Raw genomic sequence first — 18,278 nt, 5'->3', positions numbered from 1 at the left:
CTTTCCATATCTGTCCATTGCCTTACTATCCTTGTCTGAGGGGGTAGGACCTTATCAGCAGGTACAAATTTAGACGGATTCTCTTTGTAAATAGAAAAGGCAGAGGGGTCTAGTAATGGATTTGTATACAAGAATTTTAGCTCTTCATAGGATCATAGGAAGTTACTAGGCTACTGGCCCTGATGCTCTTACAAGCCTAGCTAAGAATTTAGCCCATGTTCCAACAAGTCAGCACCCTATGCGACTGTCCAGCAGGGACATAGGTGGAATCCCAGGGGTGTATTTTCTGTTCCCCATCCAGTTATCCAGGTTGCAGTTTAAAAGGTTTAATGAGGTACTCTGCTTTACCTGGAGAGCTAGTCTATTCCACAAAAGCGCGAGTCTCTGGGACACAAAACTGTCCTGCCAACAAGTCCTATTGATGTCAGAGACCAGGTTGAGGTCTCATGTGTGGGTTACACAAGTGGAGCATGACTTCCTGTTATGCAGCAGTCTCATCAGGGTGGGGTATGAGATTGCTTTGTATGCCAGACAGAGGTCACCTCTGAGGAGTCTGTAGGAGACTGAGTAGAGAGATAGGGCTTTTAGCTTATCTGTTTAGGGTAGATGTTTGAGGCCCTGGATTCTCTGGATGAGGAATCTCTGTGGTCTCTCCAAATGCTGCATGTGCTTTGTGAGGTACAAGCCAAAAGGGGCACTGTATTCAATAATCGGTCTTATAAGGGGAGGATACAGGGATGTTATGACCACCTTGTCCCTGGATGAGATACCCTTACTAATGAGGTGGGCCATGTAGAAAGCTTTCTGCAAAATGTTGGCAATATGGTGGTCAAAAGTCAGTTTCCTAACATCCTGGGTTCCCAAGTCCCTCACGACTGATTGTGTGCTTATTGCCTTATTCTCAATGTAATAATTTGTGGGGACGTCATTCTCCCCAAAAGGGATGATGATGCATTTTTTGGCATTCAGTTTGAGGCCATGTTTCTAGCACCCGTCATTTGTTTGGGTGAGACCCTCTTGGAGGATGTCCACATTCTAGGGGAATTGATGACAGCACCCAGCTTGCAGTCATCTGCACACTTGGTCAGCCAAAGCCCACTAGATTTGGCCTGCACCTCTGAGAAGTATATCCCAAACAGCAGAGGCCCCAAGACTTATCCCTGGGTTATACCACTTGTTGTGGGTCTACTACTTGAGGTGTCTTTCCCTCTTTTGACAAGGTGGTCTCCATCAGTGAATCAGTTTGCTACCCACCTGGTAACATATGGATTGATGCCTAGTTGAGAGAGTTTATCTATTATACCTGAATGGAGAATAGTATCAAAGGCCTTGGCCAGGTCAAGGTAGGCGGTGTGCACCGTCTTCCCCTCGTCTATGGTGACCAAATTTGACAGGCATGACCTCCCCTTGACAAAACCAATCTGTGTGGGATCAAGTGTCTGGAGATTGCCAATGTCCTTTTTAATGAGGTCCATGATAATCCGCTCCATGGCCTTGCAGATCAGGCTAGTTAGGCTGAAGAGTCTAGAATTTCCTCCATCGATGAATGCTCCACCTTTGTGCAAAGGGATGACAGTAGCTATCCTCTGCTCAGCTGGGACAAAGCCAGTACTCAGGCTTTGGTTGAATAAGGTGTCTAATGGTGAATGTTCCTGTCTGAGTTCATGTAGGATGCAGCCTGGGATGTTATCGTGTCCCATGGAGGCTGTATTTTTTGGCTTTGAGAGGGCAGTGGTGACTTGCTCCCTAGAGATAAGGGGACGGGGCAGGTACTGGGGATGTCCTGTTTTACTGATGGGGGGACAGAGAAGTGAAGTTTTCACTGAACCTGTCTGCCAGCAGGTTGGCTACATCTACAGGGTTTGTGTATGTGGTGTCCTTGACCACCAGTTCTAAGCAGATCTGCGTGCTTCCCTTGAGATTGCGGACATATGTGAAGAAAGACTTGTGATTGTCTTTAGTAGATGTGACCAGTTTGGACTCTAAGTTTGCTTTGGAGGATTTCACTAGTGCTCTTATTTGCTTGTTCAGGCTAAGTAGAGATTGCTTCCAATTAGACACCTGCTCTTTTTTGGTCCTGGACAGCAATTTTTTTCCTTTTATTACAGAGTTTATTTATTGTAGATGTCCACAGGTTTACTCTTCCTTGTGAAGGAGGATTTTGTCCTGTCTGATATTCCTGATTCTGTGCAGCTATATAATTGCTCATATAGTACTTTGGTGTAAGTTTGGATGTATGTGCCAGTTTCTGTGGAGGGGAGGGGGCTGTGAAGCTGTTTATACCTTCCCTCAGGAACTTGTAATCAGCTCTGGAGAAGTTTTTTTGTTTGACCCTAGCTTGGTTGGGGGGGGGGGGGGGGAGTGTCAAGAGAGATGGTGACTTCAAAAGTGACTGCTTTGTGGTCAGATCTTACCAGGGATGATGATACTGTAGGGATACTGCAGTGGTTACTCACATTGGTTAATACCAAGTCCTTGTGGGGGTGTCAACCAACTGGTCTGAGGCATTTGCATTGACGAAAATGAGGAATCTCTGGGCATTTGTGTTTCGGTATGAGTATTTCTTCCAATCTATGGTTGGATAGTTAAAGTCGCCCAGGATCAGGGTAAAGGGTTGAATCTTGATAGATTCAAAGAGGTCCAGATAGGTGGAAGGGGCATCTTGAATCAGAGTTGGAGGCCTGTAGCTAGCTACAATTTGAATAGGAGTCCTGTCAGTGGTTAACTGCACCTGGAGTATTACCTGGGCATCATACTGTTTGACCTTCCTAGAGGTGTCTCTTTTATAGATATATATTGCAACTCCACTTCCTCTTGTTTTGCTGCCAACGGCTTGGGGTCTGAATGAATGACAGGATGAGTAACCTGGTATGGCTGGGGTGCTCTACACAGTCTTGAACCAGGTTTCTGTGACTGCACAAATGTCAGCTTCTTCCAGGGTTAAGAATGCTTGCAATGACTGCAGTTTCATGTTTCGACTCTTAGCGTTAAGCAGCATGACCTTTAATTTACGTTTAGATGAAATTTACATGTTGGTAGTTTTGACCTCATGGCATTGCCTAAAAAAGGCACTATGGGGAGGCAAGAACCTTTGCCAGGAGCCTGAAGCCCAAGGGAGACAGATGCAGGCCATCTCTGGCAAAGCATTGTGGCTTGTCAATCATGTCATCACAGGCTGTCAGGTACTGGATCCCCTTTGAATGACACCAGAAACTAAGCCAGTCGTTAAAGTCAATAATTTTCTGTTTGTATTAAGGCATCATTCTGGGTGATGGTAGAATGCAGCTTAAGGCTAGGGACATACCTGCCTGGGACACATACTCAGAGAGCTCGATCATGTCTCTCTTCACATAGTCCAGGGAGACATGTTTCAGGTTATTCACTTCAGCATGGACTATGACAGAGTCATAACAGTACGTGTTGAGAGACTTGAGTGCATTGGTGATATAGCAGATTCTATCACTCGACAAACAACTAACCGTGACTTTCTCCTTACCCAGCCTGGTGAGGGGCACATCTGTGCATCTCACAATGGAGTCTCCTATGACTAATATGTCGGGTTTATGATTAGGCCTCAGTGGCTGTGAGACACAGGTGTGTGGACTACGTGTGGTGTGTGGTGTGGTGGGCAGTGGAGTTTGCGTGCATTTATGCCTCGGAGGTCTCTCTTGTTTGGGTATGCTTTTGTTGAGGACCTCCGCATTTTTGGGGGGTGTTGTGTGGGTGGTGTTTGAGGTGTGGTGTTCATGTTGCCAACCTTCTCAGTACCAGATATACTGGTTTGTGGGGGACAGAGCAATGGCACTAGGTGCTTGATGTATCTGCATCTCTCACAAATTGTGTTTGTAGGTGGTAGTAGTAGAGGGTTGTCCATGTACATGAGGCAGTTGCTACAATGTCTCAGGATGCCCACATCAACAAGACTCGCAAGAGAAAATGTAGGAAATTGTCCATCCATATTTGTCAGAAACTGAAAGAGCTAAGAGGGTAAAGGAGGAAGGTCTATGAGTAGTACAATTAGATAAGTGCTACTAACGGAAAACTTGTAGCTGGAATACCTCAAAAAGGGTTAAAAACTGTGTAGCTGAAGCTCTGGATGCCGCAGACCTGTATTTAGACTATGCTACTCAATTTTAAGGTTAAGAGCTCAGTAAGAAAAAAAACTCACAATGAAGCACAGATTAATCACTTATAGTCAAAAGTAAGGCCTTGTTAAGTTTTAATCAGGTGGCTGTCAAAAAATCAATTACTGGAAAATGTAAATCAAAGCCTAAACCAACTGTACTTAATGTATTAAATATTGTAACAGACACAAAATAACTGGAACTTTGATCTCAAAAAGGGTAAGAGCAAATTGCATAGTAAAAATAATGGAAATTGTCAGACCAATATGTGCAATACAAACATCTTGTGAATACTACTGTGCTCAAACAATGCTCTTTGTAAATACTGTACATATGTTTTTGACACTTTAATGCTATGCACACATGGCAACCAACTTTCTATCTAACACTTGTAATGTCTCTCTTCTGTTCAGTAAGTTCTTACTATTTTGTACCTGTTAATCATTTTAAACTTTTGTAGCATGTTGTCAACTGTTTATTACATTTTAAACTTTTGCAACCTGTAACTGTTACTATTAATTACTGTTAATTTTGCACTGTGTGGAGCTTTTCTCCCTGGGCCTCTGCTGAAAACATACACCAGTTCTCCAGTTGGATTATCCCAGTAAACAAATGTTAAATAAATAAAATAAAATAATGTTTCAGAGGAGGAGTGAGGTTTAAAGGAAGGCATGAAATGATCAATTTATGTAATGTTTGATTGATGATATTACTCAAAAGAATATATGTGATGTATAATGTTTGCAACTGGGAATATGTTAATATATTTTGTTTTCTTTTATATCAATGTATGTTTGCCTGCATCTTAAGAGATAATTCAATAAAATTGTTAAAAAAAAATTGCACCATTGACTTAGTTAAACCCTGATGCTCAGCATTCTCTCCACTAAAACACGTCACAGCTGGCTTTAGGAGACAACATGCTTGACTGAGTGGAGACCCCACAAAAACTACTGGTGGTTGAGGGGAAAATGAGAAAAGTATCATTCATTCACCAATTATGCACTTTATCCTAAACAGTGTTGTGATGGGACACTGAGAACAAAGCTGGCAAATGGTGAATGAACTCGAGCAAGGTCTAATCTGTAAACGAACTCGAGCAAGGTCTAATCTGTGAATGAACTCGAGCAAGGTCTAATCTGGGAATGAACTCGAGCAAGGTCTAATCTGGGAATGAACTCGAGCAAGGTCTAATCTGGGAATGAACTCGAGCAAGGTCTAATCTGTAAACGAACTCGAGCAAGGTCTAATCTATGAATGAACTCGAGCAAGGTCTAATCTGTAAACAAACTCGAGCAAGGTCTAATCTGTGAATGAACTCAAGCAAGGTCTAATCTGTAAACGAACTCGAGCAAGGTCTAATCTGGGAATGAACTCGAGCAAGGTCTAATCTGGGAATGAACTCGAGCAAGGTCTAATCTGTGAATGAACTTGAGCAAGGTCTAATCTGGGAATGAACTCGAGCAAGGTCTAATATGTGAATGAACTCGAGCAAGGTCTAATCTATGAATGAACTCGAGCAAGGTCTAATCTGTAAACGAACTCGAGCAAGGTCTAATCTATGAATGAACTCGAGCAGGGTCTAATCTGTAAACGAACTCGAGCAAGGTCTAATCTGGGAATGAACTTGAGCAAGGTCTAATCTGTAAATGAACTCGAGCAAGGTCTAATCTGGGAATTAACTCAATCAAGGTCTAATCTGGGAATGAACTCAATCAAGGTCTAATCTGGGAATGAACTCAAGCAAGGTCTAATCTGGGAATGAACTCAAGCAAGGTCTAATCTGGGAATGAACTCGAGCAAGGTCTAATATGTGAATGAACTCGAGCAAGGTCTAATCTGTGAATGAACTCGAGCAAGGTCTAATCTGTAAACGAACTCGAGCAAGGTCTAATCTGCGAATGAACTCTAGCAAGGTCTAATCTGGGAATGAACTCGAGCAAGGTCTAATCTGTAAATGAACTGAAGCAACGTCTAATCTATGAATGAACTCGAGCAAGGTCTAATTTGCAAACGAACTCGAGCAAGGTCTAATCTGTGAATGAACTCGAGCAAGGTCTAATCTGGGAATGAACTCGAGCAAGGTCTAATCTGGGAATGAACTCGAGCAAGGTCTAATATGTGAATGAACTCAAGCAAGGTCTAATCTGTAAATGAACTCGAGCAAGGTCTAATCTGGGAATGAACTCAATCAAGGTCTAATCTGGGAATGAACTCGAGCAAGGTCTAATCTGGGAATGAACTCGAGCAAGGTCTAATCTGTAAACGAACTCGAGCAAGGTCTAATCTGTGAATGAACTCGAGCAAGGTCTAATAATCTGTAAACGAAATTGAGCAAGGTCTAATCTGTGAATGAACTCGAGCAAGGTCTAATCTTGGTATGAACACGAGCAAGGTCTAATCTGGGAATGAACTCGAGCAAGGTCTAATCTGTAAACGAACTTGAGCAAGGTCTAATCTGAGAATAAACTCAAGAAAGGTTTAATCTGTGAATGAACTCAAGCCACTTACTTCACCTGCAAAAGACCTAACACTTTTGCTCTATTTCTGCATTTTCTCTTCTTAACTAAATTAACTATAATTATTCTTCATTCTCATGCTGTATCATTTTTAGTTACATCAGTCTATAAAACTGGCATCTGCAATGCTTTAGTTATCCTCACTTGTATATAATTAGTTTTTGCTCTCCACAATCATTTATATTGTCCAGCTGCTACTTAACTCATTTCTGTCTCTGCTCTACATTGACCATCTATTTTGTAACTCGTTGTGAACTTCAAATATAATTGCTATCTTACAAATGTATACTGTTAAAAATCTATCATGAATTGTTTTTGTGAGAATCTGTTTTGAACTGCACTTTTTTTTTTTTTTGGAGCTGTTCTTCTTGGGTTTCCACTGAAAATGGGTTGCTCGCTCAGTTGGACTAACCCAGGTAATTAATTAATTAATTAATTAAATTAATTAATAAGCACTAGAAATCAGGAGCTCAGAGTGACCGATCTCAGTGTTTATTTTGAATGCTGAGAAGAACAGATGCTCTTGATCTCTGAGACGGTTTTCTCTTTCAAGAAGTTTTATAAATACTGGAAGGATAGCAGATGCTCTCAATTCTGGGCAAAGCCAAAAATAATGCAGAATTAAGGTTCAAAATCATAAGCACTTTTTAATTACTCTAATTCAATTAAAAGTTAATAAGATAGCGTATTTCACATCAGCATGCATTTTCTGGACAACATGAAGTATGAAACTCTAATATCTGGCAGTCTAGAATACTGAATGATTCATCAGCAAATCAACATTTTTAGAAAAGATAGAGTAAAATATGAAGCAAAATCAGGGAGATTGTATGAAATCATACATAATGACAGTTGTGCAATACTCGTCAATGAGGTGCATAAAAGTGACTTGCCCCTTCTTGTTTGACATCGGTCGCTGATTTGGTGTGAGTATAGAATAAAAGTGACTTGCCCCTTCTGTTTGACATCGGTCGCTCATTTGGTGTGGGTGAAGAATAAAAGTGGCTTGCCCCTTCTGTTTGAAAGCAGTCGCTGACTTGGTGTGGCAGTACCAATTCCACATAATGTGCTGCTATTTGCTGAAATCAGTGTAAAAGGAATACTGCAATTATTTATGCATGTGTGTGTGTGTGTGTGTGTGTGTGTGTGTGTGTGTGTGTGTGTGTGTGTGTGTGTGTGTGTGTGTGTGTGTGTATGTATGTATGTGTGTGTGTGTGTATGTGTGTGTGTGTGTGTGTGTGTGTATGTATGTATGTATGTATGTGTGTGTGTGTGTGTATGTGTGTATTAGGGGGGCAGTGTAAGAGTAACAAGCTAAGTATAATTTCTTTCACTTTCTAGCAGAAAAGAATAGTTGTGTAAAATCTTACCATAACCATAGCTGTCCCTCTCTTCCATGTTGCAGTATTGTAAACATGAGGGATCCACTACCTGAAACAACTAGAACATCCGGCCTTTATACAAAAGATTAGCCTGGCTGCTGCATGGTGCATGGGACATCACACAAAGGTGCCATAAATGTGATGTCTGCATGCATGCACTGACCTCAGAACTAAATAGCCCAGTTGGACAGTAGTGTAAGGTAAGCTGATCAGGATGTCATTCCCAGAGGGAAAGTCAACTTGATGAAGGAGATGCTATAGAGAGGGAAAGTCAACTGAATATGAAGGAGATGCCTTAATGGGGGTAGGAGGGAGGGATAGGAATACTGCAACATGGAAGTGAAGGACATCTGTGGTTATGGTAAGATTATACATAACTATTCTATGTCCTTCTATTCTCATGTTGCACTATTCTAAACATGAGGGAGAATACCAAAGCTCATCTTGTGTTATGGGTGGTGGCAGGAGAACAACAACCTTCTAAGATACTATGCAGGATGGGTTTGGCAAAGCCTGCTCTAGCCTAGGAGATACAGTCCAGCTTGTAGTGTTCAGTGAAAGTGTGGACTGAAGACCACGTGGCTACCTCTAGGATACTGGTGGTATCTAAACCTTTGAAAAAAGCCCTTGAGAAGGCCACATCTCTGGTAGAATGGGTCCTCACAGCACAGGGAAGGTGTTTGCCATGGAAAACGTAGCAGAAGATAACAGTTTTGGAAATCCATGAAGCAATTGTTTGTTTGGAGACAGATCGTGAAGGTAAAAGGAGACAAACAATTGATTAGACTTTCTTAAACTCTTTGTCTTGTCCAGGTAAAATCAAAGTTGCCTGTGAACATGAAGGGAATGGAGCACACTCTCACTGTCATTCTGTGGAGAAGAAAACAAAGGTGGGCAAGTGGGATGGACTGGTTAATCAAAAGTTCATTGACCACTTTAGACATGAAGGAATGGTTTGTGCGAAGGTAGACCCTATGCTTATGGAATATCAGGTATGGTGGGATAGCCAAGAGTGCCTGTAACTCTGAAACCCTCCCAGCCAAAGTCAGGGCTACTAGAACCACAGTTTTCCAAGTGCACATCTTCAGGGAGGGTGATGCTGCTGGCTCAAAAGGTGCAATGGTGAGTTTTTCTAGAATATAATTCAGGTCCCAAGAAGGGGGAATGGGTTTTCTTGGTGGCCTGCTATGGATCACACCCTTAAGAAAAAGCTTTACCTCTGTTCTGGACAGCAAAGGTGGACTGAGAGGTAGGCATGGTGAGATAGCTGACAGATGGACTTTCACTGATGAATACGAAAGTTCCTTCTTCAGAAGTTCACACAAGTAGGACAAAACTAGAGGTACGTCAGCCTGGAAAGGATGTAGTTGTTTCTGGAGACACCAATTGGATAACTTTTTCCATTTAGAAAGGTAGGATTTCCTGGTAGTGGGTTTCCTGGCCTCCTGCAGAACAGAAAGCACATCCTCTGAGTAAAGGTGTCTAAATGGGTTCAGAATTTTATGACTCTCAGTGTCAGTTTGAGGGTCTGTAGGTGTGAGTGGATAAGATATCCTTTCTATTGTGTGATGAGGTCCACCTTGGGAGGTAACTTGTGGATTGCCCTTGGCTAGTTAAAAAGGAAGGGGGGACCAATGCTGCCTTGGCCAAAGGGGAGTTACCAGCAAGATTTTGGGATTGTCCTGTTGAATCTTCAGCAGCACTTTCTGTATGAGAGGGAGGGGGTGGTACATAAAGAAACATCCCCTTGCAGGAAATTGAGAATGCATCCACCCTCCATGCCTGAGGAGGAGGAGTCCTTGTGCAGAATAGCTTTAATTGTCTGTTCTGAGGGAAGGCAAACAGGTCTATTTGAGGTATGCCTCACCGGTGGACTATATCCAGAAACACATCTCTGTGCAACATCCACTCGTGGTTCAGAGAGATTAACTGCTGATAGCAACTGCCTGAACAATGTTTTGTGATGGAATGTAAACTGCCTGCAGCATTACCTTGGAGAGAGTGGCCATTTCCAAAGCTTGGATAGCCATCCTGCAAAGTAGGTAGGATTTTGTTCCTCCTTGTTTGTTGATCTACCAGAGGTCTGCGGTGTTGTCTGTGAAAATGTTTAGAGGTCCAGGGTGACTGAAGGGAGGAAAGTCTTTAAGGCTAGGATAAGGGCAATGATTTTCCTTACATTTATGTGTTTTTTCCTTTGATGGCTGTCCCACTGTCCCTGAACCTTCAGACCATTCATAGTTACTCCCCACCCCAGTTCTGATGCATCTGTGTAAATCTGTAGATCCGCTGGGAGAGGTTGTAGAGACAATTCTGGGTTCAGGTGAACTTGCTGGATCCACCAGCAAATCTCTTTCTTGAGACATGGAAAGAAGGGAATCTGAAATTCTAATGGATGGGTGTGTCAGGACCAAACATTCTTCTGGTACCACTGAAACTTTCTCATATATAGTCTGGCTAGGGGGCAGCATTAGAAGTCTGGCTATCACAAAGGCCAGGAGATGTAGAAACTCCCTGGATGAAATGCTACTGGCTAGGAGTAGGTCCTTGAAGTACAAAGTTAAAAATGTGACCTTTTCTACAGGGAAGAAGGTATTCATCAGACCTGTACTTAATCTGCACCCCAGGAACACTTGATCTTGTGAGGAGGTCAGGGAGGACTTGAGCTGGTTGATGGTGAAGCCTAAGACTTTTAGAAGGGAAATGGTGGATAGTAAATGCTTTTGGAGAGTATCTGGATGAGCTGCTTGGATAAGGAGATTGTCCAGTTAAGGGTAGATCCGAACTCCTTTTGTTCTGGGAAAGGCTACCACTGGAGCTAGGCATTTTGTGAATACCCTTGGTGCTGTGGACAAACCAAAAGGCAAGGCAGTAAACTGATAATGCAATGACAGGTCCCAAGTATATGCAGTAAGATGGGTGAATAGGGATGTGAAGCTAAAGTGGCCAGATATGAATTGGGGGTCAAAAATGGAAGAAGGGTTTGAAGGAAGAGCATGTGGAAGGTGGGAACATGGAGATAGGGTTTAGTAGGGACAGGACTGGAATGGGTCTCCATGGTCCATCATTTCCTGGGACTAAGAAGAGTCTGGAATAAAATCCTAGGCCTTCCTGTCCATGTGGGACCTTTTGAATTGCACCCTGACCGACTAGATCTTATATGACCTGTGAGATGAGGTGGATTTGGTCCTTTGGAGGATGTGGGACTTTTTTTGGGATGGCTTTTTCTTTCCAAGTCATGAAATACCCTTTTTCCACTACTGACAAGACCTAGCTGTCTGATGTGATGTGTTGCCACAGGGGAAGACAGTGAGAGAGGTGGGAAGAAAGAGGAAGGTTGTTGGTAGGAGTGCGCCAGTCATGCACTCTTCGGCCTGTCGGGAAAGGGCTGTCTAGGATTAGACTGGGGAAAGGTATGCCTGGCAGAGGATGATTTCCTGACACCTTTCCTTTACTTTGAAGAGGGTGGTGCAGTGGCCTTCCTGACAAAATTGGGTTTGGAAGTGTAGTTTCTATGAAAACTTTGGCACTACTGATACAAAGAGAAGCTTGAGGTCCTGCAAATCTTTGCTTTTCTCTTGCAGAGTCTTAAAAATCTCTGTTGACTGTTTATCAGAAAGAAAAGTATTATCAAGTAGAGCATCCAGGATGTGGTCTTAAAATCATCAAGCAGATGTTATAGCCCAAGCCAGGAGTACCTCTGAAGAACAGAAGCAGAGGCGGCTGATCTAGATGATGCTACTGCAGCATCATAGCTGCATTTTATGGGGTGCTTCGAAACCTGTGCAGCTACAGAAAGGGTAGAGGCCACCTGTGCCTTGTCAGAGGAATCAGGAGCTGCATTAACTTGGTCTAAGGCCTGGGAAATAAGAACCAGAGCATATTTCACCACACAGGTTTGGTAGTTGATGGCGCTGAAGGCCAGGGTAGAAAAGATGTAAATTTCTTTCCTAATCTGTCCATCATTTTGCTGTCTTATCTGATGGAAGCAAAAAAGAAGGGATCTGTCTGGATTGCTTATCTGATGCGACCACAATAACAGCAGGGTCTGCGAAGGAGGGCTTAATGAGGAACTTACAGTTGTCAGGTACTTTATAGAACCTGTTTGGTCTCTTAGGTACAGGTGGCTGAGAGTCAGGAGCTTTTGGAGGATGAGGCAAAGGCATCCAAGTATGCAGGGGTGACTGGAGGGATGGCTGAATAAAGGAGATTCCATCTGGAGTAGCTCATATCGTTTTTTTGAACCTCTGTCATTTAGGTGGAATCCCACTTGAAATACTCCCTAATTTTGGTAATTGTTTCTACAAATGTTATGTCTTCTGGTGGGGAGTCACCTTCTAGGGAGTCCTCTTCTGGTGAGCAGTATCCTAAGGGGGAGGCTAAAGAGGGACTCATCAGAAGAAGAGGAGGAAGATGCCTCTCCTGGAGTTTGAGGTGAGGGCTCTAAGGATGCAGGCCTGGGACTCAGGGCTGGCACAGCAGATGGGGCCAGTGAAGTAGCAGGCCTGAGGGCCATGAAGGCCTGGAAAAGGGATTGGGAAAATGATTGCTAATCTGGGATACCCTCAGAAGAAGCAGACAAATGTTTAGTTTTTTTTTTGTTTCTTTTTGAGTGAGGGCATCCTAGGTCTGGTCTGAAAAGGAGTAGGCACAGGGTGCAAGGAAATGGGAGAACTAGAGGGAGACTCCTCAGAAACAGAAGCTGGCAAAGGGCATATGGGCAAATATAGCTCCCCCCGACTTCGGAAACTGACATCAGAATAACCTCCATGGATGTGCCAGTTGGAGAAACTAGCGAGGTGTCTGAAAAGAAACCCGCCACAGTCGCCAAAGTCGTCAGATGTACCTTAGCCCCTAGATCGGCAGCTGGCAGGATGTCTGAATCCAGAAGCATAGGCACTTTCTCAGGCCTTGAAACTTTGGCCTTTTTCTTAGGCGGTTTGGCTGACACACTGGGCTTCACTTCCATACCCAAGGCTAGTCCTTTTAGATGTCAGTTCTCAACAAAAAGATTAAGGGCCACTAGATAGCTGCATAGGGTCTTCAGAACAAACAACTGGCAAACACAGCAGGATTTGTAGTCATGGGAAGGCCCTAGGCAAAACAGGCAGAGGTCATGGCTGTCTTTTTGCAGGATTTGATGTCCGCACTTTCATTTTCTCTTTCTAGATGACATGGAAGGAATCGGCTAACAATTAAGCAAATGACAGCAACCAGAACTAGAGAAAAAAAGTAAAGGTTTCCCAACGGGGTACTTACCTTTTTAGACATCTTTGGCGCAGAGCAGAATGAGCAAGCTGAAATTCGACTGGCAGCCGAGAAGTTCTGAGGTATGTGTGTGCAGACATCACATTTTTGGCCCATGGTTTATGGTATCTACGTGTGATGTCCCATACACCATGCAGCAGCCAGGATAAGCTTTTGTATATAGGCCGGACATTTGGGTTGCCTCAGGGGGAGGATTCCTCATGTTTAGAATACTACAATATGATAACATTTGACATTATGCTGGGAGGGTGATGTTGCAGTGTGTTTAAGAGTAACAAGTTGGCCATAATTTCTGTCACCACCACAAACACAGACTTTACACATGATACGTGGCTACCTTTGATGGTTTGGTGGGAAGAAGAGTGTGAAAGCAACTGCTCACTGCTGCAGTGGCACATTGAGCATCACTGCCACAGCATTTTTCTCTGGTTGAGTTCTTGGCTCTGGATCTTTCTATGTGGAGTCTGCATGCCCTCTCTGAAAGAGAACATGCAGAGTGTGTGTGTAAAACATAATGCACTGATTTGTATCTGTGCACAAGCACAATATAAAACATAATGCACTGATTTGTATCTGTGCACAAGCACAATATAAAACATAATGCACTGATTTGTATCTGTGCACAAGCACAATATAAAACATGATGCACTGATTTGTATCTGTGCACAAGCACAATAATGCCAAGCATGTATGTAACTCTTCTGGGTAGCATTAAATAAAATCACACAAGTAATTATATTTGAAAAACAGAGTATAAAATACATCACAGAACATTCAGACTGTTGAAGCTTCTAGGGGACTGGTGGCCCCCATACCCTGGACTGTATAAATGGGTTTTGACTTGGACTTAGTGGTAGTCTGTCCTCAGCAATGTCCATTCATAAACAAGCCCTGCTTAGAGGTGTGCACAGAAGGTTGCTGTAGCATGCGAAGAGGTCTGGGTATGGTGTAAACATTACTTCTTTAAATTTTTATCACAATCAAACCTCAGAGGTGTGTACAGGAGGACAATGCAGCTTGCACTGGGGCTCAGGATGGACAATGTGGTAATTGTCTCTTTTACTTTTCTCAAAGACCTCACAGGTGTGTGAAGAAGGTTATCTTTAGCTAGTATAGAGGCAGTGTACAGCCTAGCACAAAAAGTTGGAATACATTAAAGTGAACATTATTGTTTTTTCACTTTCCTCACAATCACACAACCAGTATATACACAGGGGGCTGTTTTGGGGAGGTAGGGATAAGGAAGCATGTCATGTATATGCTTGACAGCAGTCACTTGAAATACATAACTTTCTTTTTAGGGGTGGGAAGTAGGAAGTATTTCTGGAAAAGATGTATGCATCCTCTCAAACATTTGCCTTGTTTATTTATTGTGAGCAAATATTTTGTCAGCTCTGAACATTAAGCTTTGGGCATAGCTTATGTCTTCCTTCAAAGAAAAAAATAAGACATTAATTTCTGTGGGAAATAGGGGGGAGCACTGGCGGATGTGTGGGGGTGAAACAGTAGGTAGGGAGGGGCCATGGAGCCTTTTGTCTATGGCATCATTTCACCTAAACCCAGCCCTGTACATAGGGTTGCTGTACTGCATCGTCAGTGCAACTAAATGCCAGTATCTATGAATGTCCTTCTGTGAGATGGACCAACATATTGTAGTACACATGCCTGCCATGAGGTAAGATCATTATAGCTATAGTTCAGTCTGTGCATACTATTAAAATTTTGCAGCATGAGCTAAAAGGGTACTTATGAAGGATGCCGGTAACAGGGTGATACTTAGACTGGAAGTGTCCAGGGGGTCCCCAGCATGACACTTACTGGGGCCTCCCAAAATGCCAACACCTGAGCTGGAGGAAATTATAGAAATAAAAGTGGAAATCAAACATTAAACTAACTGTAAATAAAATATTGCATAATGTAAAGAAAATAAAATACCTAGAGATGGGAACATTAAAAGGCGGAGGAAGTAAATTTCATGAAAATAAAATATGTATTTGAGAAAATATATACAGAATAATAAAGTACTTAAATAGGCACACTGAGAGGAACTGAAAAGTAAGAGTAAAGAATAGCGTTACAAAGGGAATTGTATAATAACAATAACGAAAACTGTTATTGGGATTTTCTTTTGTTGTTCTTGTACATATATGGGAACTCATGTTGCAAATCAATAACTTAATGAATAAAGAAAGTTGCTCATATCAATTCTGATGTTTGTGTCTTTCGGCTTTTCCCGGTTAGGGGTCGCCACAGTGGAACTCCGGTCCGCTAATGATTGGCAGTTGATTTTTTACGTACTGGCTTGCCAGGCCTGATGCACAACCTTCAACGAAGGTACGCCCATTCACACGTCTCCACGCAGAAGACGCTCTAGCTGAGAATCGAACTGGACAGCGTCTTACTGTGAGGCGACAACGCTACTGCAGCACCACCACCGCGGAACAATTCTGATACCAAGTGTAAATTCGGTACAAAATAACTTACTGGAGCACTGAATACACTGACAATGATAATAGGTGGGAAGATAACTCAGCATTTAATGTAATAGGAAAATACAAATTCCTGGATACTTTGGGGGTCATCTGATCAATAAATCAATATTCATTTAAAATAAACATCAGGAAAACGGTTAAAACACAGTCTGAAGGATTCTGAAATTATTTTCTGGGAAGTTTCTGCATTAGAGTCATATACTATAGTAACTAATTCAATAACTGCAAAATAATTTTTTCCTAGATTTTCTTACCCAAAGCTCTATCTCTAGTTTGTTACTAGAGTTGTTGAGTGCAGGTCATGAGGGACTAGCCCCAGTCCAGCTATGACCATAGTAACAAAAACTTTTTTTTTATTTCTATATTTATTTTTTTATTACAGGGCTATTCTGCTACTATCGATTTAAAGCTCTTAAGGACTCTAATCATGCTAAAAAAATCTGTATCTATACAGAAATGTAGAGCTGAGTGGTACCGTACAGTGCTGACTACTTTAATTTTAGAACAAAAAGTGCCTACGGGCATCATGCTATCATTTTGAAACATGAGCTTTTACATGACACTCTATACATTTGGCAACCAAGCAAAGGACTTTTTTTTTTTTTTTTTTTTACTTTAAAACAAGAGATAAACTGCTGAATATCCGCAGGAAACACAACCGAAAGCACAGAAGCAGTCAGATGGCATCCAATGAAATTTAACAAGTCAAACTGCATCAGAAAAATAGTTTCAAAACATGCTTGGGTGACTGGTTAACAGCAGATGAGACAAGCAGTTAGCCTTAAAATATAATTCAGTGCAACTCCGTTTGTGTCTTTACTTCTCAAACCTTAATTCAACAGCAGTAGAGACAAATGCCTCTTCATAAAACTGGCTTAAAAACAAAGTGAAGGTGGCATGTCTGTGATGTAGCTTTAAAAAAAAGAGCAATGCATCTCTTCCTTTTGTCCTTGTTTTGGGAGCCTTAGGACATAATCAGTATAAACAAATTCTTCTTAAAAACAGGCAGTGTAGATTTTCTGTACAACTCTGTCAAGGGCTACAGCTGAAGTCATTTTTTGTGATAACCTTGCATTACACCAATCATTTATAGTAGCTTCTCTTTGGATTTGATGCAGAAGGTAGTGGTTACACCAACAGCGATAACTATACAGTGCACAACTTGCAGGACCAACACTGCTCGGGAAGGCTAGATGTTGACTACTCCACTGCAGAATAGCACCTCTGATAAAGCAGTGTGGTGTTGTTCATGTAGAGTCAACACCAAAACAAGACTCCAACACTCACAGCAATCGGGTATTTTTTTTATTTATTTTTTTTTGGAGGAGACAGCCACAGTGTCTGTACTAACCATTTACTTATCAGCTCCAACTAAAGCATAATATATACACTGCCAGAAAAAGGGGAACAAATATCCAAAGACAGACTCATGCCACTTACCCACAAGGCCGGTATGTGAAAACAATATAGCTATCCTCTGTCGTCCGCTCTATAAATGAAACACAGGTCTGCTTCTCCCAGTGCCTCATCGCCTGTCTGAATATGGCTCTCTGACTGCCTGGGAGGTTGAAGAATGGGGAAAGAAGAAATGAAAGGAAAAGAAGCCATCAAAAAAAGGACGGAGGAATGATAAGAATAAAATATGGCAAGAAAAAATATAAATGAATTACAAGTAGAAGATGGCAAAAGAGAGTTATGGAAAGGCCAAATGGGGAGAAGTCACAATGAAAACAGATGCAAAGCAAAAAGAACAAGAAAAAAATTGGCAATTTAAGAGAGAGAGCAAGTGGGACAGAAAGACAGGCAGAAGACAAAGAGGAAGAAAAAAAAAATGAAATTATTAGTTTATAGAAGGTTCGGTATTTGCACACTATTTCCCACCATCCCATGAAACACAGTTAAAACTTCCAGACAGGTATCAATATAACATAATGCCAAAATGGTACAAGCAAAATAAACGAAAGCTCGACTGCTCAGCACTACAGTGCTTTCTGCACTAACAGCATGAGAGCTCGACTGCTCAGCACCACAATGCTTTCTGCACTAACAGCATGAGAGCTCGACTGCTCAGCACCACAATGCTTTCTGCACTAACAGCATGAGAGCTCGACTGCTCAGCACCACAATGCTTTCTGCACTAACAGCATGAGAGCTCGACTGCTCAGCACCACAATGCTTTCTGCACTAACAGCATGAGAGCTCGACTGCTCAGCACCACACTGTTTTCTGCAGTAACAGCAGATTTTCCTCTCCCTCTGTGTTAAAATAGGTCATTTGTCACACTATGCTCAGTGGAAGACCACAATAACAAAAAGCAGAAGACAGGAGGACTGGAAAATATACGTTTCCCTCAAGATTGCACAATGTGTCATATACCATAAGGAACCTACTAGACCCAGGAAGCTACATGTGCCAAAACGTGAAAGAAAGGGCAAGAAAGGCACATAACATAAGCAATTATTTGCAAGTTTTCAGTGAGTATTAAGTCACTACATT

At 42.2% G+C, this 18,278-nt stretch overlaps 1 protein-coding gene across 1 annotated transcript in view; it reads right to left on the bottom strand.

Annotated features, from left to right (window-relative positions):
- Positions 1–18,278, bottom strand: part of BMP1 (bone morphogenetic protein 1) — a 1,811,822-nt gene that overhangs the window by 1,208,659 nt on the left and 584,885 nt on the right. The window contains exon 4 of the mRNA XM_044082969.1: positions 17,223–17,340. Coding sequence (XP_043938904.1) covers positions 17,223–17,340 — 118 coding nt within the window. The remainder of the gene's footprint in view (positions 1–17,222; positions 17,341–18,278) is intronic.

The sequence above is a fragment of the Protopterus annectens genome, chromosome 9.part0 (genome assembly GCF_019279795.1).
Source record: "Protopterus annectens isolate FY-2018-M chromosome 9.part0, PAN1.0, whole genome shotgun sequence".
Lineage (NCBI taxonomy): Eukaryota > Metazoa > Chordata > Ceratodontiformes > Protopteridae > Protopterus > Protopterus annectens.
This window is presented reverse-complemented; position numbering and strand designations above follow the sequence as displayed.